Here is a 24530-nt window from a genome sequence, read left to right as displayed (position 1 = left end):
TCATTGCAGCTGAAATCAGGTGACAAGGAGAATCAAAAAATATGTGGGACCATCCATTTACTGGACTAGAAATCTGCATGATGTGTCCAAAATGTTTGCTTCTTTTGGTGTCACTGTGGGTAACACCAGAGGTTTTCAAGTCAGTTTTGTAAAGTCAGCTTTGTTGAATTAAGAGCTTAAGCAGAAATGGGAACAAACAAACCACCCAAACGTAGAGTTTGCTCCAGTTGAAGCTGGAGCTGTGCAAGGGATCTGTGGGGTGGCAGAGCCTGCCTACTCTTCCCTATGCACTCCCAACAGCCCCAAGGAGGCTCCACAGACCTTCTAGGGCTCAAAGGAGCACAGTTTGGAAACAATCTGAGATTTAAGATAGAACACAACAAGCTAAAATGAGGTCAAAATACTAAAGTGGAAAAACATCAAAGTAAATGAAATGTAAAAGTTAAATTAATTTTACTACACTAGACTAGCCAAAGGGTCCACAAGGTTGCAAGATTATTTGTCTACCTTTATTGTTTAAACAGAATTAATTTATTGATTTTCACTTAGCAGAATATTTAGAATATTTCTGCCTCCCAGGCAACTAGGTCCTATTTTCCCCCAAAAAAATTACATCTTCATTTTGACTCAGAAGATATTAGTCAGAAGATAGATTTTCTTAACTGATGACTCCTTCGTTGTACAAATTCTCCAGTAATTCAGCATAACCTTTACTAGAAAAATAAAATAAGTAAAAAGGGATTAAATCATGGTACAAATCTGGGTATACAAAGCCCTCAAGCACTGATCATTGTAAAACCTCTTTGTTCAGGAACCCTTAATGCTATGGTTTGAGTGTGTTCCCCAAAGTTTACATGTTAGAAACGTAATCCTCAATGCAGCAGTGTTAGGAGATGGGGCCTAATAAGAGATGATTAGGTCATGAGGGCTCTGCCTTCATGAATGGATTAATATTGTTATCATAGAAGTGGGTTAGTTATCAAGATAGTGATCCTGTTATAAAAACAAGTTTGGCCCCCTCTTGCTTGCTTGCTCTCTTGTGCCCTCTTGCCCTCTTGCCTCCCACCATGGGATGATGTGGCACAAAGGCACTGGCTAGATGTCATGCTCAAGGACTTACCAGCCTCCAGAATCATGAGCCAAATAAATGTCTGTTCATTATTAATTACCCAGTCTGTGGTATTCTGTAATAGCAACGCAAAATGAACCAAGACATTGAAAAGAAATTTTAAAAACAAACTATTCAACTTGGAGTTCAATTTAAAATCCCAACAAGATTTTTTTAATGCTAAGGAACTAGCCTTCCTTGTCCACTTAATCACAAGGTTCAAAGAATGACGAACATTTCATATTCCTATCTGCGTGAGAAACTAATATTGCTATTAGAAAACATTCTTGGATTGTATTTCATGCCCTAGGTGATCTAGCCTTGACTCACTTTCCAAAATTATCTGCCACCACCTAGCAAAGACCTAAGCACAGACCTACTCATCTCCTCACTGTTCCTTTAACACAATTTTCTCATTTCCACCTCTACACTTTCTCTCCCAGACTTCCTCACCCCTCCTGCCAGCCTATCTAAATTTAACCATTCCTTAACAATCAACCTCACAACCAACCTTTGAGAAGCCATCCCTGACAATAGCAGCCAGTGACCGATCTTCCAGGCTCACAGCACCAATTGCTAATTCTGTCTATTTTCTTGCTTAACCACACATCTTTACTGTTACTTACCTCCTTCCATGGACATGTCCGACCATGAAACACCTCACATAATACCTACTACCATGCTGTACCCACATGGAATACACAATAAATATTTGTTGAATAAATGAGTATGTGTTTATTCTCAATCTCTCATCTACACATGGAACGGTACAGAGATTTACACAAAGCAAATGAAATATGAGCAGAATTTGGTTTCCTACTACTACTCACATCCATGAGTCTTATCAGCTCATGCTTCCCCTTATTGCCATTGATGTTTCTTTTACTACGTTATTTATCTCCGGACACACTCTGATTAGCCTTTAATTTGTTGTAATAAATCTCTATTATCCTTGACATTATTTAGCACGCATGGCTGCCTAATTAGTCAAGGCAATGATTTATAATGAAATTGCCATAGATTTTGCCCTTCCCTTCAGTTAATGCTACCCTCCCCATTTCACTGAAGAGCCTTACTCCAAACTAGTTCAAATGTCAGCTGTAAAGTAATACAAGTAAAGTGCCTAAGAAAGGAGAAAATGACTGGTCTTTTGCCTAAAGGTTCCAGGAAAAAATCATCAAAACCCATTTAAATGGGACATAACTAAAACACACAAAGAACCTGGTGCCACTGTTTCATCATTAGATAACTCTCTTCCAAACTTTAGTTGATAAGCCACACTCTCTCATGTAGCACAAAGACAGCAAAGAGGCCTGAGAAAATCAGGTCTACAATGGAGTAGAAAGGGAAATCCTTCTCTCTGATTTTCCAGAGCACTATCCTACTAAGCAACGTGGAGAACTATGTAAGGGACTACACATAGAATGCACATGTCATGCATATGGCCAGTCCATTTGTAGTCTGCCATCTGAGACCTGACCAAGCAAAAGAAAGCTACTGTCCACAGATTTTGGAAGTATACAAATTACAAATCCCAAGTCACCTCTATTATAGCCTCTTTAGCTCCCTGTTTGCTGAGAAGTGTTCAGACTCATCACTGTGGTGCTTCAAAGAGGATGCAGTTTATTCTGATATTGCTAGATGAATTGCTGCAATCCTGACAGGTTTCTGACCAGGCACAGGAGTGCAGAGAGAATGTAGAACAATGGTTCTTTATACGTCATGCTATGCATGGTGAACTTTCCACCTACACACAGAATTCCTGTCAGAACAAACATATCCTCATTGCTCCATGTCAGAAGTCCAGGCCCAGGTGCACAACTCCTGGAGGAAGTCAGGTGAGTAGCAGGTAGGGAGAAAAGCCGCCAGTCCAAGCCAGCTAGACATACAGGTAGATTAATCCCGTTTCTTACTTTCCTTGTAAGAGGAAGGGCAAGAAGCTAGAAGCAGCACGGACTGTGGTTTCTGGCTTCCTCACCCAGAACCTGCCTAAATAAAACTGAGTTAACACTGTGGCTTCCAAGTTTATTAACATACAAACCTGTGTGAAATCAGACTTTCTATAACGGATGGGATTTTTAAAATAAGGTCTTAAAACATGTTCAGCACTATAAATGAACTTTGTTGCATTGTTGAATCTGAACACTTCATTATATGTTGCTATTATTCCAAAACAATGAATAGTCATGTAAGAATACAATGTTATCACTATTTCTTTGGAGAAAAAGATTGCCCTTTAGTAAATGTATGTAATTTTTCACTGTAAGTGTTTAAAGGATCTTCTTCTATGAAATTAGGATGTTAGCAGATAATTATTTTTACCATCTACACCTAACGAAGTAAAAAGTTGGCAATTCCAGGTTTATTATCAGGTTTTATTTACCTGTGAAATCTAAATTCTGGTACTACCGACTCAGAAAAATCTCTATGCTAAGCCCCTTGCTTGATGAATAAACTATTTTGCCCACAGAGGTTGATGGTGTACTAAAGGCTACACAGCAAGAAAGTGGCAAAGCCAGTTCTGAATCTAAAACTCCAGCTCGGTAGGCATGCCATCATCAAGCCCTTTAGGAAGCTGGTGTATCACACTATTCTTTTTAAACCCCATGGGAATTTAAGTCAATTATTTTAAAGTGTTTTAAACACATTTTCAATAAATGTCATTTTTATTCATAATTAAAACAGAATGTATCTAAAGGAGGTTTATAAAATTGTTTTTCATTGCTGTAAAGCTGTAAATAAACCTTAGATGCCATATGTCAATTTAAGGTAACCACATGTTACCTTAACATATGGGTGAAAGTCCACAGGGATACTTGAAATGTAAAAATAACTACATATGCTTTGCGAATACAAATAATAGAACCAGCTTAGCTCCCTTTTTCAAATGAATGCGTTTTGTATACCTGGCTGTACAGACTCTGGCAAAAATGGTTCCACTAAAGACAGATTGATGTGCTAGGCCAATAAGCCCCAAAGTGGGCAATTTTGAGACTGCAATGGGAAAAAAGCCAAAGAAATTAAAGACGAAAACCACATGGCACATAGTTTTAGAATAAGGGACTGAAGACTTGAATTCAATCTCCATTTAGGTGCTAAAGAGATACAGAAAGGAAAAAAAACCACAATTTTCAAGCCTGTTCTTCCACAGATTTTGAAAAGCTTGATTCCAAACTGTTTCTCATGAAAGTCACTATACTGGGGGAGCTATTCATGGCAAACCACCTGGATGATGTTTATTCCTAGACCTCAAATTGATCATAATTATAAATGTACTCTCTTCATAAGTGTCCTCATATGTAAAATAAGCTGCTAAATTCAGCCACTTTCTCCAATGACTCCATAACCAGAGCAATTCTGGTCAGCTTTCGTAACAGTGAAGAGAACTGCCCTGCCAATCAACATAAGACCATTAACAACATGCACAGCCAAACAGATTCCTTTAAATTCTTCACAGCATCCCCCTCAAAAACCGATGTCTCACAATTGCCTTTGTCTGTTACTTTCACTCTCTCTTCCTTACTATAAGTTGACTCTTACCTCACTTTCCTGTTAAATCACATCTAATCCATCATCCACAGATATGACTAATGACTTGCCTTTCAAGGTCTTATTACTCTGTTTGGGTGGATGGGTGAATTGGCACTTGCTGTCTAGGGAAACAGAAGAGATGCTGAATTAATGAGCTTGGTTCATTTGAATTCTCAAGAGTGATTCAACAGACCAGGTTCCTATGAACAAAAATCTGCAACTCAGGCATTTTGACCTTTTAAATGCCATCAAAAGAGGAATGTAAGTGTACTTTACTTCTGCCTATAGTAGCATAAATCAGAATACCTGGCTTAATTAGTTTTGTTTGCAGTAAGCTGAGTTATTAAAAAACGCAACTCCTTGAGAGCATTTGGTGTTGCCATCTGGCCCATCCCTTTGCTCCTGGTCTCTTTCCCTTCTGTTTCTTGCATTCCAGAAACCAACACTTCCCCAGACACAGCACTTTGGCTGTGAATGCAAGTGGCTACGTAAGGACCAGACTAAGGTCAGACCATCTTCTCAAGAATGTTTATCTGGAAGGAATATGGCCTTGGGGTGAGGAGGATCTGTGTGGGAGGAAAAAGGATACTAAGGTTGTTGAACTCCCAGGTTAGGAATAGGAATACTCCTTCTATTAAAAATGCATTTTGTTAGTTGAACTGTGTGTCCCATCTGGCTTAATCAGAGGTTTCCAGGCAATAGATACTCATCTTATCTCCCACTCTCATTACTGCATGTGTCTAATTTTCTGGGATTTACAATAAGATTTGAGAAAAACTGGTTCCTTATTCCATTTAGGGTCTCTATCGTTAACATGACCTCCACCTCAAGTGGCCTCTATGTGTAGAAGAATAAATGTCGTCTTTAGACAACTGACTCCATACCCTGGGAGTCAGCTTGATTCTTTCTAGCCTGCTGCTAACTGATATCTGGCCTTGGACAATTCACTAACGTTCTTTGGAAGTCAATCTCTTCATTCAGAACATGGGCGGGTTGAGTACATCACAGCTCTAACATAGAGTACACTTTATGGCTTTAAGTTCTATGATTCCATGATGTTCTAAACTAAATACAGCTATATTGCCCTCATTTCTTCCTATTCTTTAGCATTAATATATACATCTATTCTCATTTAACTGAATTAATAACTACATACATCAATATATTCATATATATAAATACGCATGTACATATTCACTACCAATTGGGTTTCTTTTCTACTGATAAGAAAACACACACCATGCCCCCAAAAGCAATTCATGCTTTTTAACATTTTTTAAGAACTAGCAATTATAGACACTTAGGAAGTTATAGCTATATACAGTCTAGATCAGGGGTTTCCCTAAAAGTCAAAAAGTCCCTCAATAATTAGGAGAAAGATGAGAAGACTTTTTACTTTTCTTTATAATCAAGACCAGAAGGCAAAATTCTGAGTTTAATCCAATGATGACTATATTTGACTAAATTTCACTAGAAAAGCCAACTCACCCAGGGAGTATCAGAAACCACTTTCAAATGCCTGGCCTTCCAAAGTTAATCTAAATGTTCTATCCCTCAACCATACCAGCAGGCAAAACTGGTGCTATAAATATTTTGTTTGTCAGGTTTTAAAATTTTTAAAGGATTTACTTTCCTTCATATGGCTGAAAATGAAGGTGAAGAACCTATTAAAAAAGCCATTCAATATCTTTAAATATAATGCATTTAACATTCTTAAATATACATACAAGATAAATGTTGTGTGTGCGTGCGTGCATGTGTGTGTGTAGAGATGAAATAATTGAAATATAGTTTTTGAGCAATTACCAAATCCACTCTTTTTCCCTTAGATATCCCCTGTCTCATAGAAAAGCCTATAGAAGGCCTAAATAACTAAGGTTCTGAAAAATTTTAAAATAAAAGATAAAACTATTAGATATAATTCCTGAAGTTTAACTTATCTGGTAATTGAATATGTGCCTAATTTTTATCAAGAGCCAGGACGAAGTCTCAAGACTTCTTGTATTCTTCCATAATGATTTGAGACAAAAGTTCCATAATACACATAATTTGTATTATGTAAAAATGCTAAATGAACAGCCATCTGTGAATAACCCAGTTATTGCCTTTTATCTTTGGAACAACAAACCAGTATTGCCTTTATAAGGATGACAATGTAATCTGCTACTCCTCTGTCATTTTCCCTTTTCAAAAACACCTCTTCTGCCTCTCTGCTGCTAAAGGATCCTCTATCTAAGAAAGAGGAGAGGTTCTTTCTACTGGAAACACTTGAACAGCACTCTAAAGAGAAAGCAATTTATGTCAGGAGCAGCAGTAACTTGAACCTCACTCTTTTGCAGATTACAGACTTACAAATTAGAGCTGAGATTTTATGTCTGTATCCTCAAGTGTCCCATGGTCTACTCTTGATATTGAATCTCAAACTTCCTAGCTCTCTTGAAAATCAACCCATTTCAGAACAGGTAACTATTCTTAATATGTCCCAAAATCAAATTCAAAATAAATATTTTTTCCAAATATGCTCAATGCTCACCATAAATATTATGTATTAAAGTACTATCAAGGGCAACTTGGTTATACCAAAGTATCCAAGAAGCAAATATTCGAGTTGATAATATTATAGAAACATAGTGCCTCACTTATCTGTAGTTTAACAGGTAAGTGTAGAAACAGATATCTGTAGAAACTCCGTCTCTACTAAAAATACAAAAATTAGCCGGGCATGGTGGCACATGCCTGTAATCCCAGCTACTCAGGAGGTTGAGGCAGGAGAATCACTTGAACCAGGGAGTCGGAGGTTGCAGTGAGCCAAGATCACACCACTGTACTCCAGCCTGGCCACAGAGCGAGACGTCTCAAAAAAAAAAAAAAAAATGAACTTTGAAAAGCTAAACTACTTAATGGCACCTGGACTATGCACTGAAGCTGATGTAGTTTACTCTTAGAAGGACACCTCATGGTTATTTATCCTTATTTTAAACACATTTCTAAGCAGAGCAGTTATCTGCATTCCCAAGCTATGACTAACCATTGGAAACAACAGAAAAGAATTTAGAAACAATGAGAAAAGGAGCTACAGTCAGGCCTGCTGAGGTCAGCAAGGAGTGCAGCTGACATCATGGCAGTACTAGAAGTGACTGGAAATCTATTTTTAGGAGATTTTTTTTTTAAAAAAAGAATACTCATACAGGGTCATTTAATGAAGGCATCCACAGTTCTATCTCTAACCATCAAAAGTAAGTCGTAGAGCCTAAGGTGATAAATTTTAGCCTGGAAAACTTACTCCACTCACAGATACACTGACCCAAAGCTGCTACACAAGTAAAACATTATAATTATTTATTTTCTTAAAGCTTTATACTCTTAGTTCTGACCAGTGGAGATCGACTAAGATCCCTATATCCATGCCTCCAGAATAATCTGTCATTACTATGACTTAACTGTATAGCCTTACATGTTTTGTACTTGTATTGCATTCATTTATTCGTGTACTTATGCATTTGTATTCACATGTCCGATTCATTTGACACTTGTGAAAAGCTGTGACCTGATGAAATGGAATAACTCACCATAGCTTTTCACTTCCCCATCCTTTGTTCTAACCAATTTCAGGTAAAATGAAACGATAAATGCATCACTAATTCAATGGTCATATTTTTTTCTACTGTATCTTTTGAAAAGTTGATGCCAGAAGATATCAACATTTCATTGGTTTCAACTGAGTCTAAAGGACAGGATTATAATCAGTTGAAAGAAATTCTTGGTTTACTTTATGGCAGCAACTAGCTTATGTGACAGGATGCCAAAGGCACTTGAATATTAGTTTGACCAAATAGAAGCCAACTGAATGTTTGGCATTGTGCAGACGCAATATTAAAGTTACTGAAATGTATATAAACATGTGAATATACATACATACACAATGTTGATAGGCAATCTCCGTAGGAAAAAGATGAAAATGACCCTCCAGATTTAAATTACGTTTATAGCATTATATTATTGTCAGTGGAGTTGAAAACCTTCCATTGTACTAGGAAATACCTTTCTAAGCCATCTAGGTTTTCCAATAGTTTTCCTCTGATATATATTGCAATTTTCTTAACAAACTACATTTTCAATATTAAGCTTTCTATGGTATTAAGTCAAAATGTATCCTTATGATAAATGTAATATGCTTTGCATATACAAGTATGGTACAATAAATCAATTTTATCAAAAACTTAAGTCGATGTCTTATCAAACTGTACATAAGGTTACCAAATTACAGTATTGAAGCTTGAAGAACAAAAACCATTATTTATTTCTTTAACCATCTATCAGTTCACACAATAGAAAATACACACAGAGGAACTCAATTAAAACCAGTTCTGGTATTCCATAATTGTAACTGCTAAAATTTTTCTCCCAGGAGACATTCAATTTCTATCGTCCAAATTCATTCACAAGTGATGTTCTGACTTTTCTTAAGCAAAATAAAAGATTTATGAGAGTAATTATTCATGCTATAGTGCACACTACTTAATTCAATGACAATCCTGCTTCAGAGAAATACTGGTGGGGTCTTCCACACACAGGTTATCTGACCCCTCGTAGACAAGGCCACTTTGTGTTATCAACATTTTTTGTTTACTCATTATTAACCTCAGCAGAGGATAAGGAGCAGTCTTAAAACTCAGGGTGAAACCTATAAAGTGGGAGATTTGAAACACAAAATTCTCTTGTGGGAAATACCCATTAGCATTGCAGGCAGTGCATGATCTACAGATGTTACCGACCTCCACCGTAAATAGGTTAGAAACTCACGTGCTTCTTTTTCTATCTGGATGTGAAGGCTTTAAAAAGTAAAGCAGTCATTAGCCTACTCATATGCCAGAGTTTCCCTCAAATTAGCCTAACAACTCCACCCATCAAAAACACAAATTTTCAACCCATATCCCAAAATAGTATGCTATTAGATAACTTTAGTCTAGAATGGAATGAAGTTTTATAGTAACAGCATCAGTCCTTCTCAGTTCTGGAGTTAAGCAAAGGAAAAGGAGAAGTTTTCTTCTTCCCAGGAAGCCTGAGTGTTTGAAACCTTCACTCACACCAACCCATCTTAAGCAAAATCACTCATTGAGGACAATGGTTTCCAACTGGTCCACTCATTAGAATCACCTGAGGAGTTCTTTGTGCAAAGTGCCCAAGTCCAGTGCCAGACCAACTCAATTTGCATCTCAGAGTGCAGTGCAGGGCTCAGCCCCTGGTATTTTTTCAAAGCTATCACAGTGATTTTAATCTGCAGCTAGATTGAAAACCACTGCTCTCAAGCAATGGTTTTCAACCAGGGGCAATCTTGCCTACCACGCCCCCCAACTGTGGAACATTTGGCAGTGTCTAGAGACATTTTTTATTATCACAACTAGGGGAATGCTCAGAAGTAAAGCCCAGGGATGCTGCTGAACCTCCTGAAATGCATAAGGCAGCATCTCACAACAAAGAATTATCTGACCCATAATAATAATAGTGTAGCTGTAAAGAAACCCTGAACTAGAAGAATTGTTGGGAGAAGCAGCCTGCTCTTTCCATCTTGAGAGATACCCTCACAAAACAAGAAAAGAATCAATAGAAAGCTTTCAGGAGGAAGACTTACAACCCTGACACTCTATTCAGCAAGACCAAAGTAGTTCTAAATGGACCTTGTTTAATGCAAGTGAGTAACTTCCTCATGCTTGTTCTCACTGGCTGGAGTGATGTTTAAGGAGGGCATGTTACTGCTCACTGAAACTTGCTCTAACAAGGCAAAGGCAATCAGACCCACCAGGATAATTAAACAATTCCTTTTTTTGTTTTTTTTTAGAAGATGAAGAAGAAAGAAGATAATGATTTCTTTGTCTATTTATTCCTTCTCATTTGCCAGTCACCAGCAATATGTGCTTCTAGAATTAATATCAAACTATTTTTTACTATTTTTTTCTTCTGCATTCATTATGTCCAGTGGGTGAACTACTTGTAAGGATCTCTGATCATCACAATCTTCTTTGTCTTGAAGGCCAATAACAAACACAGCTATTGCTAGAAGAGCCTAAATCATTCAAGACATCCATGACCTGAGCTAAATAGTTACCTGTTTAAAAGCAAAGTCCTGCCAGCTAGTATCTGGAAGCAAAACTCCTTCATTTCGTTGTGGAAGGAAACACTTTCACCTAAGAAAATTCCATTCAACCTTGGATATCAATGGAATTAAGTAAGTGAAACCCCCATTCTCAATAGTTGAGGCGGTCAGTTTATGAACACTTATAAATAGCAGTGGTTATTCAATTACTTAATTTACAAATATGAAATAAGCAAGCAACATGAATGAATAGACAAATGCCTTCATGCCTAGATGTGATACGTGCTGAATCTACTTCCTATTTGAAAATGGAACTCTACATAAACTAGAAAGAAATCATTGAACAATAACTTCTAAAGAATTAATGCATTTTTGAGAATTTTGTTTAGTTTGGAGGTTTAAATATTTCTTGTTTTTGCTTTTGTTGTTTTCTAAACACCTACTAATTAAGAAATTATTACACAGACTTAAGATGCTTTTAAGAGAGGAAAAATACCTAAAATTTATCTTTGCATTCCCAAAAGAAACTCTTAAATGAGTTCAACTCTTTTATCCACCGAGTATGTAATTATAAGCACAAGAAGATTTATAAATGCTCAAGGCATAGTCAACGAAAACAGTCATCTTTTTCACTGATGTTCTCTCAGTGTGCATATGTGTGTGTTTTGGGAGGGAATGCATATCTTTACAGGTAGGACAACACCCTGCCAATGTATATTTCATTTCTGTTTCAGTCTGCCATAATGCACACACACTTCCCATTTGTTTTCACGTGCTTTTTGTTCATGTAAAAACATGCAAGTGCTCATCCAAAACACTCATATTTCACACTAACTGCAAACAGAATGACTCTGGAAATGAGTCAGCAAATCTGCAATTCTGAATTAACCTTGATACTGCTACCTATCTATTTATACACCAATGATTCAAACAAATTGTGAGGATTTAAAAATGTGAAAAAGCATGTCTTACCATCCATATCAAAAATTAATTTGTAATGGCAGGATAAATACAAGTTTACCAATGCCCATGTTTATCGGCTGATGATCCATAAACATCTCATTGTGCCACTTCATTTTCCAATTAATTACTGAAATTAAAATACAATGCAAATGCACTGCAAATATACTCTGAGGATATCAACTGTCAGCATAAGATTGGTCACTTAAGAATGAGAAAACTAGAAGTAGACATAAGATTTGAACTTCAGTATCATTCTATTACATCAGTTTTAACTAAATTAAATTGTAAAATTTTAAGAAACATTTACCTGCCCCACAAAGTTTATCTGTATCCAGGCAATAAGCTACGACGTAATGTCATCTTTACCAGGAGATACACCTTACTTACAATGCAAGGCATTGTTTAAAAGCTGCATGTAAAAACTTTTCTTAGAAGTCAAATTATATGGTGATTAAACTAGAGTTCTTTATATAAAGAAGCCCTTTTGTAAAGAGAAATTGTTTTTTAAGTGATCCACTTGTCCCTAATATTTTCTTTCTAGTTTAAGAGACAAAGTTTCCTTATAATGGTGCATATATTTACTGCTCAAGCTCATTAAAAAGTAATCAAGAAATGGAAAAATCATTAACTTTACCTTCCCATTACTCCCTTATCCCCCCTCCAAAGACAAGCATGGCCAATGACCAATCTCATGATAATAACACAACCAAACCATCTTTTTAAATGACTTGCATCTCTTGTACGGAATTGGGCAGCCAAGACTGCCTACAGCAATGGGGTGGGGATGGGGGCAGCATCTCCACAGCTCTTGGAAAGAGTGAGTGAAGGTTCAACCTTGGAAAGGCACCAGCCAGGAAGCCTCAACACAACAGGTGAATTGGCTTCTCTGGGCCTCTACCTCCCAACAACAGAGAAAGCAGTAGCCGCCCATCTTTCCCAACCTTTTTATTTCCACCTGTGCTTAAAAGAACACTGCATGCATTTGAAGTCAAGTTTCAGGAGTCAATTTTCAGCACTATGAAAAAAGGATTAAGATAAAATAGGAATCCAACAGGTAAATCCCCAAATACAATATTGAAAAGTACCCCTTCTTGTCACTGCTAAAACTGGCAGCCTCCTCCACTACTGCTTGGAGTTGGCTGAAGACTCCAGAGCACCTTTCAAACAAAGCAAAAACCCTCAGATATTTTCAATGAAAACAAAACCCTACAGTTAATAGAATCAATTGTTTTAGCTCCAACTCAACCACAGGTAACATAAAAGGATTGTGGAGTTGTTTTTGTTTTTTATTCTTTAAGAAAGGATTTTTCTCTCTTAAGTTCAAAGTGGTTTCAGATCCAAGACGCAGAATATTAAAACTCTTCGAAAAGGTTTAAAAGCTCAGGTTTAGCACTGCCTCAGCAAATGTAGCGGACATTATGCTTTAGAAACCAAGAGTGTCCAAACACATCTGTACATTTTAAAAAGGTACTTTCAAACAATCAGAAAAGATGTCTCTTGCAATGTAAGAGAGCATATTATTTGGAATATGTATAAGGGAGTTTGATGACAGTGTTGGTGGATTTTGAGTGAGTAGAAAGGGAATCAGCTGATGCATTTTAGATGCAAAGAAGTGTCACAGATTCAGGCCCCCAATACAATGAAAAAAATCCTCAAGGTAAAGTCAGGCATATTTGTAGCCATTTGGGCAAACCAGCATCAAGCCCATTTAGGAACATCATACTTCTTTTTTAATGTTATTGGTTTTTCACAGAAATATTCATTTCTTCTTGTACATAACCTATTAACTGGATACAAAATCCTTTTGGCAACCATTCCATAGACAAGCTCTAGTAGGAAGCAGCACACCACTAAGAAAATGCTCAGGTTTAAGATGAAAGACTCTTAAAATGGTTCTATTTTTTATCTCCAATACCCACAGATTTCCCCTTGACAACTCAGGGTCCTAAGGAATTACCGTTCCTCTCCCTCCCATAACCCCTCATCCCCAACCTTCTTCACACTGACTGATAACTGTATAGAATAAAAACAGATGGAGGAGAAGAACCCCACATCATGATTTTGGGTCCAACATTTGCTCCTTCTCCAAACCCACTCCCTAGCTAGCACCTGCACTTTCTTACATGGCTGGAAAGCCCATCATCATTCATAACTGTCTACTGAGTTCCCCAGCCCAAGCAGCACCCCAGCACGTACTGACCCACCGTTCATGCCACTGTAGACATTCCGGTGATGGGGTGACCCGTCCTCCTGCGCCTGCCGTCTGAGGGTACCCTCCCTGCTGCCTCCGCCACTGCCTCCACCTCCTCCACCGCCTCCTCCGTGTTTGTGATCAGGGCTCCCTCCATAATGTTGTTTGAGGTGCTCCGGGCTGGTGCCCCTGGCTCTGGGGAGATGCTCTAGGCTCCCCCCGAGGGCGTGTTTCTGAAGATGCTCCGGGCTCCCGCCACTGTGCCTGGCGTGTTCAGGGCTGCCCCCTGACCGGTGCTTCTGGAAGTGTTCCGGGCTCCCACTCAGCACGTGCTTAGGCAGTGTTTCGGGGCTGCTCCCTGGATGCGGGTGCCTTTGCTGTTCGGGGCTGCCCTTGCACAAGGGTTTGTGGTGCTCCGGGCTAGGTCCTTTGAGTGCTTTGGGATGATCTGGGGTCCCACAGGCCCTGGGTTTCTGTGGATGCTCGGGGCTGGCGCTCCTGTGCTTGGAGTGCTCTGGGCTGCCCTCGCTCTGGGGCTTCTGCAGGTGCTCCGGGCTGCCACTGCTCGCGTGGTGCTTGTGGTGGTCCGGGCTGTCAGTGCTGCCAGTGCTGGAGGTGCTGCTGCCGTCACCCACATCCCGCACGTAGGGTGTGGTGGAGGCTGTGAGTTGGCACAGGCTGGCCTGGCTGTCGATGGAGCAGCGGCTGCCCGCGCAGCCTGCACCCTTCTCCTCATCTAGAAGCACACAGAGCTCCTTGAGCTCCATGTTCTCCTTCACCACTTCCTCCTGCTTCACCTCCAGCTCCTTCAGCTTCTGCAGGTATAAGGCCACTTCCTTGTGCATCACCCCGGCAGTGTAGCGACCCAGTCTCTGCCACTCCCGGGACACCCTCTTGCCTTTCTGCCGGTCATCATCCAGGAAACAGCAGAGGTCCCTCAGTTCCTGGTTGTCCTCCTGGAGTTTCTGGTTGATATCCTGAAAAGACAGACACAACCATTCAAGGGAAGCACGCATCTGAGCTGTCAGCAGGCTCAGACTTCCTGGAAAGGGAGAGCCTGCAACTGCTGAATTATCTGTGAGGTTAGCGGAGGAGGTAAGGGAGTAGGAGGAAACTGAAGATTTGTAGCTGTCCATAAAAATTAAACTAAGTATCAGTTCTATCCCTGCACAATACTTTATTTGCATTATGTCATCTAATTTTTACCCACACATTTAGGGGATAATAATTATTATGGCTCTTATACAGAAGAGGAAACCGGACCTCACAAAGCTTCACTTGTGCAAGGTCACCCAGTCAGTAGTTAGGGAGCAACCAGTTCATTAACAAGAAATCAGTCACTAGAAGAAAAACAAGGCTCCCCGGCCCCACCCTCAAGAAAGAAAAATAACTGCTTGTGACCTATGAAATGCTTAAAAGCCCTGAAACAACAGACCTTTCAACAGAGTAAACAGCAAGCACTGCTTACATCTTCAGCCCTGACATGGAATATGCAGTCCCAATTCCCCTGGTAGGGAAAGGCACAATTGCCCTCTAGTGGCATTTCAGCCCTGCACATCCAACCCCTACTTGCCACACCTACCTGAACATCTCCCTGGCATCTCTCACTTATCTCAAGCAACCTGAGTCTTAAATTAAGAGACCTCTCTCCCCAAACTGCACCTCTCAGCAAATGCCACCTCTTTCTGTTCCACTGTTCTTTATATGAATATGGGGTCATCCCTGGCATCTCCTTCTCCTTCAACCTTCCATTTCAAAACCAAATAAGGCTTTGGAGCTCTACCTCCAAAATTTAGCTCATCTTGTCATTCCCATGTTTGCAATCTTTTAATCTCATGGCCCTCAGGATACAATGCAAAATCCTTTAAGTCAAAGTCACACAAGGCCCCAGATGCATTGACTCAGCCTACTTCCCCTGCATGAATGATGATTCATTTGTTTATTCACAAATATTCAGTAAGCATTTATTACTGTACTGGGTACCAGTCTAGGTAGTAGGGATATATCAGTGGACACAGCAAAGACCTTGATATCGTACAGCTTTTATTGTGGTGGGAAAGACTGGCAAAAAAAAAAAAAAAAAAAAAAAAAAAAACACGTATAGAACATAACATCATGCAGTGAAAAGTTCTGGAAAGAAAATTGAAGCAGGTTAAAGAACACTCTTTTTCAAGAGAAGATGCCTCTACAAAGAAGGGAAACATTCAAGAAGAGACCAGGGTGGAATGAGGGAGCCAATATTTGAGTGGAGATGATCCCAGGCAGGGAGAGGGTAAGTATAAAAGCCCTGAGACCAGCATGAGAGCAAGAGCTCAAGTACTGGGAGGTCAGCATGCCTAAAGAACAGAGGGCAAGTCAACAGACATGGGAAAGGGGGTCTGAGAGGCATCAGAGCCTAGAATATGCAGGCCATGGTCAGTGACAGTAAAGGCTTTGGGTTGTTAGGGAGCTAAGGATAGAGGAGTAACATTACATGATTCCTTTTGTAAAGAGTCTCCATAGTTGTGTGGAAAACAGACTGGCTGGGGTAGGGGAGGAAAGAAGGGAGGGTCAGGATAAAGTGGAAGCTGCAAGATCAACAAGGAGGCTCCTGGGCTGGTCCAGGTAGAGGGAGATGATGGTGGTTTGGATGTGTGGTAGCAGTGGAGAAGGTGGGAACTCCCCTCCTCATCATGCACTGAGGCTGTGTTTCAGGTCCTCAAAGGGCAAGGCCTTTCCCTCTTTCACTTGGAATGTTCTCCCCAGCCTTCTAGAAAACCATCAGGTCTCATTTTATAAGTCACTTCCCCATAGACACCATTCTATAGAAGGTCCACCCCCAATCTATGGTCTACCACCATCCCTCAGACTTACTACAATTTGTAAGCACAAATGTGTGAGTGTGATCATTCATTTTAGGCTACATCTTCTCCAGAATCACAAGAACAGAGACGTCATCTATTTCCTTCGGTGTTTTGAGAACACAGCACTCCCAGTGTAGACACCTGAAGCCAAGGAATTTTTAAAATGACTAGTGGAGTTGCCACCTATTCTCCATGTATGCATACAGTCAAGGGGCCAGCAGTTCCTTGAAGCACTGTAGTTTGGTAAGGATGAAATAGGGGCAGCTACAAGGCTGCTACCTAAGATTTCACTGCTTCAAAAAGCCTGAAAATCTTTGGTCTTGCGAACCAATCCAGAACTAGAGGTACTCAGAAAGGGGACTGCATTCACTTAGACTCAACATAGACTCAACCTATGCCCCTAACATAGACTAAAAAACAAATTATAAAACACCTGTCAACCACATCCTCCACTTCCTGACAGTCATGGGAGTGAATTTGCGGGTCTTAGGAAGAAGCTTATGCAGCTTAGTTTCTAACTCCAGTTCTAACTCTTGGCATCACCAACAATTCTGTTTCTTTGTTTCCAATTCCCACCTCTCCTTTTTGCTTCTCATTGCCACTTTCTGATTTCAGGCCTGACCTTTGCCAGTAGCCTCCTAGGCAGCCTCCCTGCCTTCGTTTGCCCCATCCACTCCTTCCCCTCACCCACTCCGACACAAGCACTCCGCAATCAGACTGACCTTCAGAAATACTCCCTGCTACATAAAGATGGCAACAACAGAAACTGGGGGCGATTAGGGAGGTAGGAAGGGAGGTAAGGGTTAAAAAACTATCGGCTACTATGCTCAGTACCTGGGTGATGGGATGAATCATACCCAAACCTCAGCATCACACAGTGTACTCAGGTAACATACACGCACATGTACTCCCCAAATCTAAAATAAAAGTTGAAATCTAAAACAAACAAACAAAAAACAACATCAGCTGGGCACAATGGCTCATATCTGTCATTCCAACACTTTGGGAGGCTGAGGTGGGTGGATCACTTGAGGTCAGGAGTTCAAGACCAATCTGGCCAATGTGGTGAAACCTGTCTTTGCTAAAAACCCAAAAATTAGCCGGGCATGGTGGCAGGTGCCTGTAATCCCAGGTATCCAGGAACCTGAGGCAGGAGAATCACTTGAACCTGGGAGGAGGAGGTTGCAGTGAGCCAAGATCAGGATACACTACAGCCTGGGCAACAGAGTGAGACCTTGTCTCACAAACAAGAACAAAAACAAACAAACAAGAAAAAAACACCAAAAATACCCCTGCATGTTTTGCCTCTCCTGTTTATCAATCCCCATCACCTTTCCTTTGCCAGGGAAAATGAATAAAACCCTCAGCCAGGCCTGAAAGGCTTTCCCCTGCCCTTCCACCTTTAGCTGTCAGCTAATTATGAACTATGATTATGTCTGTGCATTCCAACTAGAAAATGTCATCTTCTACCGCATATGAACCTAAAAGGAGAGAGTCCTCTGTGAAGTCTCCCCTGGCACAGAACAGTACCCGTGGATGAATGAATGAAGTAACTTTCCCACTCACTGTTTAAGGCCTGTATCACACTAGCTAGAACAATCACTGGGCATCAATTTTTTTCTCCTTTCTAATGGGGACATCTTAGCTTCTGGAGGGCAGGGTCTATTCCAAAAGTCTTTCTTTGAATATGCAACATATCTGGCATGGTGTCTTGCATACAGTGGACACTCAATATGTGTTTATGGACTGCTCAACCATATAAAGCCCCAGGCCTCTGGCCAAAACAGGCTACAGCTATAGCTATTGAGAAGAATTTCTTATTGTTTTCAGCAAGCACTAGCTACGTCAGAGTCTACAGTACTAAGAGAATAAACTATCCCTTGATATTGATGCTTTAGAGGAAATCAGAAGCTGTGGATATTTGGAGAAAACAATAATAAACAAAATTAATCTTTCTAAGCTCCAAAAATTATTCAACATTTAGTTTAATCCTGGTATTTGATAGAAAGTTCAAGTCATGTTCTCTTTCATCTAAATAAATTTTCATATGAAAATAATTCCCTTTGACTATCCTACAGCTATTTCTGATTTCTCTAGAGCTGGAAAGTAAACAGGACTGGTGCTACCCAGGGCTTCACGGAGCTAATGCTTTTTCCAAAAGGAGTGAAACATACACGTCTCAGCACTCCAGATGGAGGAGATAGGAGCGGGTACTGGCCCACTTCCTTTTCTATATCACAGTTTCTTCTTTCTATTATTAGTTTTCTTGAGAATATTATTTACTATTCAGTTCTGAGCTATTTCCTTCGCCTTCTGATGAACAGCTAAGCAGCCAGCTTGATAATAACCTTGTGATCCAGCTTCTTCAAATCTGCCTCATTAAGACTTGGGCTTTCTTTTGCAAAACACTAGGTGTCCTTTTAACATTGCCATAGGCCACCAGATATTATTATCCAAATGTCTAAGTGGACTTTAAAAACTTTAAGTGCACTTCGTAGCACACCAACCAGTATTTCAATCTTATGCCTGAAGACTATCAAGTACTGTATCTACAGTTAAATAATTGTTTTAATTTGTTATTTTGCTTCATTGCAGAGCAGGGTGGTGGGCAGGTGGGTGGTTGGGTTAGGAACCAATGAGGGAAATTAATGCAATGCAGAAAACAAATCTACAGAGACTCATCCCCAAATCAGCCCCCAATCGGGATATAGAGCAGCCTGAAGTGTTGGTATATGCTCAGCAGTCCGAAGACATGGTTCTCAGGAATCCAGTTCCTTACAACATAACCCTAACTAGAATCTCCCTTCTCCACCCCTTCCAGGACCACATATCCTAAGCAAAGAATGTCAACTAGCCAAAAGAAAAGGAAAGCAGGCCGATTTTGAACACTTTATGTCTGTCTGACCTTGAGAAAACTATCTAACCTCACTGGGGTTTCTTCATCTAGGGTATATTCATCCTCATAAAACCTCATGTGGAATTAAAATCTCCATGAGCAGATGAGGAAACCAAGGGACAGAGAGTTTAACAGTTTGCCAAAGCTGCCCAAATTTTCAGAATCCAAATCCTTTATCTTTCCACTTCTTGGGGCCCCTACACTGCCCTGCCTCCCAAATATTTAAACACAAACAAGTCAATCAGTGCTAGGACCCGGCCACAGGCCCCTGAGAAGTAAAGAACTGATGCTGTCATCTCCTGTGTCCACAGCTACAATAACACCTAGTAGCCTTACAAATACTTAGATGCAATTTCAAAGTCAGCTGATAAAACGAGGCATAAAAAAGAAAAACTATTATGGTCTTAATTCCCCCACATATATAGTTCTCAGAGAGTACCAAGCCCTCAGATGCACCCCCCCCATAACAACAACAACAACAACAAACAGTTCTTTTCTTCCAGTTAAGCCAAAATAAATAAACGTACCTATCATTTATTCAGTCAACCACATTTATGGATTACTATGGTGTCCAAGGAAGCTCTAAGCCAAAATAAAAGAGAAGGGAGAAGGCTGGCCTCTCTGAAGAGTAAAATCACAGCACACTCGGGGTGAGTCAGAAGCCTGGGAGTCTGCTCCTTGCAGCAGCACAAGGATGACATGAGAAGAGTAGAGGCTGCATCAGAAAGCAACCTGGCCCCATCATTTCTGAACTTGATAAGGAAGTAGACTAGAAAGTCTTTTAATGCCAGGTCATGAATCTAGATCACGAGGAGACTTTCCTACTTGGGTGTAAGTGCCTTTAGCTGACCTAATAGCTACTTCTCTACATGAAGCTAGTGGAATGAAGCCCAGGCACTCTACCAACCCACTCTACCACCCCCCTCCCCTACCCACACATAGACCCTCACACACAGTCAATCCACACAACCTAAAGGAAATTTCAAGTGTTTCTGAGTTATTATTTTGATGCTCCATACTATTAAAACATTTAATAGTAACTCTTCCAACTGTTCTAAATCACACTATGGTTCAGACCATGGAAGAAGCTCAAATTAGAGGGTGACAAACTAATGTCCCCTTGTCCAGCTCTGCCTAAGAAACCAAAATCTTGGAGACACACAGCCATAGATTTGTAAGTCCTTTCCTGATGACAGTAACTACCATTTTATAGTCAAGTATTAAACCTTCCCCCGCATAATCATAACTTGTCATAACACCCTCAGAAATAGTTATCATTGCATTGTATTGGTGAATAAAATGAGGATCTGAGAAAGTAATTACCCAAGCTCACCCTCCTAGCAAATGAAGTTTCTAGAATTCACTCACCTCTGAGATCATCTTCCTACTACACTAGCCTGCCTCTATTCCCCAAAGAGCCTGGCACTTAATAAATACTCTGTTAGTAATGAAGCAAACCAAAAGAGAGAGCAAGCCTTGGGATTTTTCTGACTGGAGGAATATTCCTACATGCACCCACTCTAGGGACTATATGACAATGAGTTCCGGCCTCAGGAGAAGGCCATCTCCACCCGAACTGGGCCCAGCACGTAGGTGAGCCTTGGGCATTCCACCCTTCCCACTCTTCCTTGCCCCAGAACCCAGAGCTGGAGCACTGAGGCAATTCAGGAACAGCATCTGCTGCCTGATATGTGGGGATGGGAGTGGAAAGGGGAAAAGAACAGCTTGTGCCTTCGGGAATTTACTCCCTGAAGTCCCTGCACTGATCTCGTTTGTGTCTGGCTTCCTATAAACAAAGCAGAACAATGAGAGGAAGGAATACCAGGAGGCACCAGCGCTAGCTGGAAGGAGAGGAAGTTTGCGGTGCTCCCCAGCAGGGCGGTTCCCGGCCACCCGTGTACTGCAGCTGGGCAGGCACACTGCTCCAGACGCGGCGCTCTCCAAGGAGAAAAGAAAGTTAGTGGGCTTGGGGGGACGGGGGCCGTTTCCCCTCTTTTCCTAGAAGAGGGTGGCAGAGGGGCTGGCTCAAAAAGAAAGCATCACTGACCAACACCTGGGGTACCTGTCAAAACCCGGCTCCTTCCACACTGAGTCTCTTTGCTCCTCCCCTTTCCCCCAGTCAACCTAGGGTTAAATGGGAAGGGGAGTAAGGCAACTCCAGGCGATGCCTTCCAAACTCTGGGAGAGGGAAAGCACAGGAGTCTGTAGAAGCGTGAAGGCAGAGCTTGAACTCCTATGTACCCGGTGACACAAGACAGCTCTGAGGGTGGCGCCCGCTGCTTCTCCCGGGCACCCCGCCAGCCGCTCTCCCTGGCAGTGGCGCCCTTTCTCGCCCTCTGCCCGCCCAAGAGCTGCTGGCCCAGAGCAGCCGCATCCCCGACCCTCCAAGGCGAAGATCTCCTGGACTCACCCCCTCACTGGCCTTTCCCCCTAACTGACTGAAACCTGGCTCCCCAAGCACTGATTTTCCAACCTCCCTAAGAAATAAAAGGTTGGCGTGCCCTTCACCTCCCTGCCTGCTTTCCAGTGTCCTCCTCGTCCGCGCCTCCCGCCGCAGTGCACCGCGAACAGCCAAACACTGGCCCACCCCGTGTTGGGGAGAAGAGGGATGCAGACGCCTCCAAAGTTTGGAAAAGTTTCACAGGGGCTGGGGACTGGGGGCAGGGGGTGTCGACCGGGAGAAGGGAAGGATCACCTGTTGAGGGAGGGAGGGAAAGTTTGCCTGGCCCCGCCTCTCCGGGGCACCCCGCTCCCGCCGTGCCGCGCCTCCCCACCTGGCCCGCGCTCACCTTGAGGCCGCGGATCTCGCCGAGGTGCAGCTGCAGGCGGCGGTTCACCTCGCGGATGAGGTTGCTGTGGTCCAGCATCGCGCTCACCTTCTCCGCCTCGGCGCGCCGCAGGCTGCGGATCAGCTCCTCCTTGCTCCACTGCAGCAGCTCCTCGTCTGACACTTTGGACAGGTCCTCCACGGGCGCGGCTGCGGACGAGCCGACCGCGGCTGGGGAACAACTTTCCGCCGCCGCCGCCGCCGCGCCTCCGGCCGCCTTCGACATGGTATCCGCGCGGTGGCAGGTGCAAGTGGGTGGAAGAGGCGAGGCGACTTCCGAAGGCGCGGGCGCGGCGGGGCCGCCCTCCGCCCACACCCCTGTGCGCTCCGGCGAGTCAGCGGCACCGCCCAGGGGCCGCTGGGTTGGGGCGGCGGGGGTCGCGCTGGGTGGCCATCCTACCTCGCCATCCCCGCGCGCGCGCCCGCGCTCCCCCAGGGCCCGGCAGCCAGCCGCTCGCTGCTACTGAGGCCCGTCCCAACTCCGAGCAAGTCCATGGTGAGGGGCGCTGGGGAGCCCGGGGCAGCCGCGGGAAAACCTCGGGGACGGCGGGGGAGCTGCACCCCCGTTCCCCTGCCCTCTCCTCCGCCCTAAGCCGAGACTGTCGCCCCCCGCACTCTCTGCCTTGCACACAGGCGCGCACGCACACGCACTTTCCTCCCCCTTGCCCAGCTGCAGCCCCCGGCTTCTCCCCTCTCCTAGCGTGGAGGGCGCGCTGGGCCCCGCGGCGCCTCCCCGGCTACTCTAGCGACGCCGCGGTGGCTGCCCAAAGGCTGCCGCGCTCCTCCTGTCGCCTTCGCTGCGCCCGCGGCCGCTCCTAGGCTGCTCCGAGAAGCCTTCGATTTGCAGAGCCGAGTCGAGAAGGGGTGGAGGGTGGGGGACCGGCTGGAGGAGGAGCCTGGAGCTGGGGCCACCCGTAACCCGCAGCAGCTCCCGCATGGGCTGGACGCAGCTGCCACTTGACCGCTGTCCGGGCCCCCGAGGTGCGCTCCCCGTTGTCCAGCCCGGGAGGGCTGGGGGCGCGGCTCCTTCTGCTCCCGGGTGCGGGTGGGGCTGGAATGGGGAGAAAGTGCGGAGCTGTGGCCGCCCGGGCTTTGGGAGGCTCGCGCGCGCCACCGTGTGGCGGAAGAAGCTCCCTCCTCTGTCCTCTGTCCTGGTGACCGCGCTTGTCACCAGGCGGGGGAAACAGCTGCTGACCCAAATGCGAGGTGCTTGGTATTTGGAGGGATAGGGCATCAGGAAAGATAGGGTAGCAGGATCTGAGGGATAACCAGTTGTTTGCACTTTGGAGAAGGGGAGAAGAGGCAAATGGCAAAAACGGGGTTGGGGGAAGGGGTAGCTTGAGAAAATCCAAATGGTCTGAAAAGGGGGAAAAGAGGCTTCAGGGCACTGCTCTTTAGGGACTACCCATCCCCACCTCCCACCCTCGCCCCACCCCTAGGCCTTTGTCTTTTCTAAAAACCCACTACTCTATGAAGAAGCTTCGGGAGAAGGTACTGGATCTTTTAAATTTTTATTTGAAAAATATCAAAGCCTTTAGGCGAAAATAAAATACCTTCATCTCCTGCTTCCTGAAACCTGGATTTTAAGGTCAGCACAGTCACCTCCCCTCGGAGCAAAGCAAGCCCCCCTCAGGCAAGCTGAAATGCCAGCCAAGGAGATTTCCATTTTCTTCTGTGCCGCAGGCTGCCAGGCGTTTACTGGGTCGGCTTTTTTATGATGGTTATTTCTGGAAAGAGGAAGTCTGAGTCCCTGGCTTCTATCTTTGGGCTATCCTCTTGTAAAGTTGAGTGGAATCCTCTCTGGGCTGAAAACATGCTTTTGCCTAAAGAGGTGGATGCCCTTGACTGGCATGTTATTTCCAGCGGGGGACAGGGCCGGAAAATGGCAAGAATCTACCCCATTGGGTTTCAGTTAACCTGGGTGCAGAGGGAATAATCTCTATCTGATAGGATGAGAATCGAAATCAGTCCCTTCACCCGCCGGTCAATGTGTGTCCTCTATTGGGGACACTGAGACCTGGCTCCCAGGAGAGGCAAGGAGAGGTCACTGCTTACTGTGACCAAGAAGGCCTTAACA

The 24530-nt window shown here is 43.1% G+C and overlaps 1 protein-coding gene across 4 annotated transcripts in view; it reads right to left on the bottom strand.

Annotated features, from left to right (window-relative positions):
* The window catches only part of CCDC85A (coiled-coil domain containing 85A), a 208321-nt gene extending 184814 nt beyond the window's left edge, over positions 1-23507 (bottom strand). For all 4 annotated transcript variants that reach the window (XM_033239106.1, XM_033239107.1, XM_033239104.1 and 1 more), the window contains exons 1-2: positions 22416-23507; positions 13901-14864 (exon numbers count right to left, since the gene is read on the bottom strand). In XM_033239106.1, the coding sequence (XP_033094997.1) occupies positions 13901-14864; positions 22416-22679 (1228 nt within the window). In that variant the 5' untranslated portion in view covers positions 22680-23507. The remainder of the gene's footprint in view (positions 1-13900; positions 14865-22415) is intronic.
* Between the last annotated feature and the right edge of the window lie 1023 nt (positions 23508-24530).

Source organism: Trachypithecus francoisi, unplaced genomic scaffold, assembly GCF_009764315.1.
Source record: "Trachypithecus francoisi isolate TF-2019V2 unplaced genomic scaffold, Tfra_2.0 Lachesis_group17, whole genome shotgun sequence".
Taxonomy (NCBI): domain Eukaryota; kingdom Metazoa; phylum Chordata; class Mammalia; order Primates; family Cercopithecidae; genus Trachypithecus; species Trachypithecus francoisi.
The sequence above is the reverse complement of the archived record's forward strand: the minus strand, read 5'-3'. Positions and strand labels throughout refer to the sequence as shown.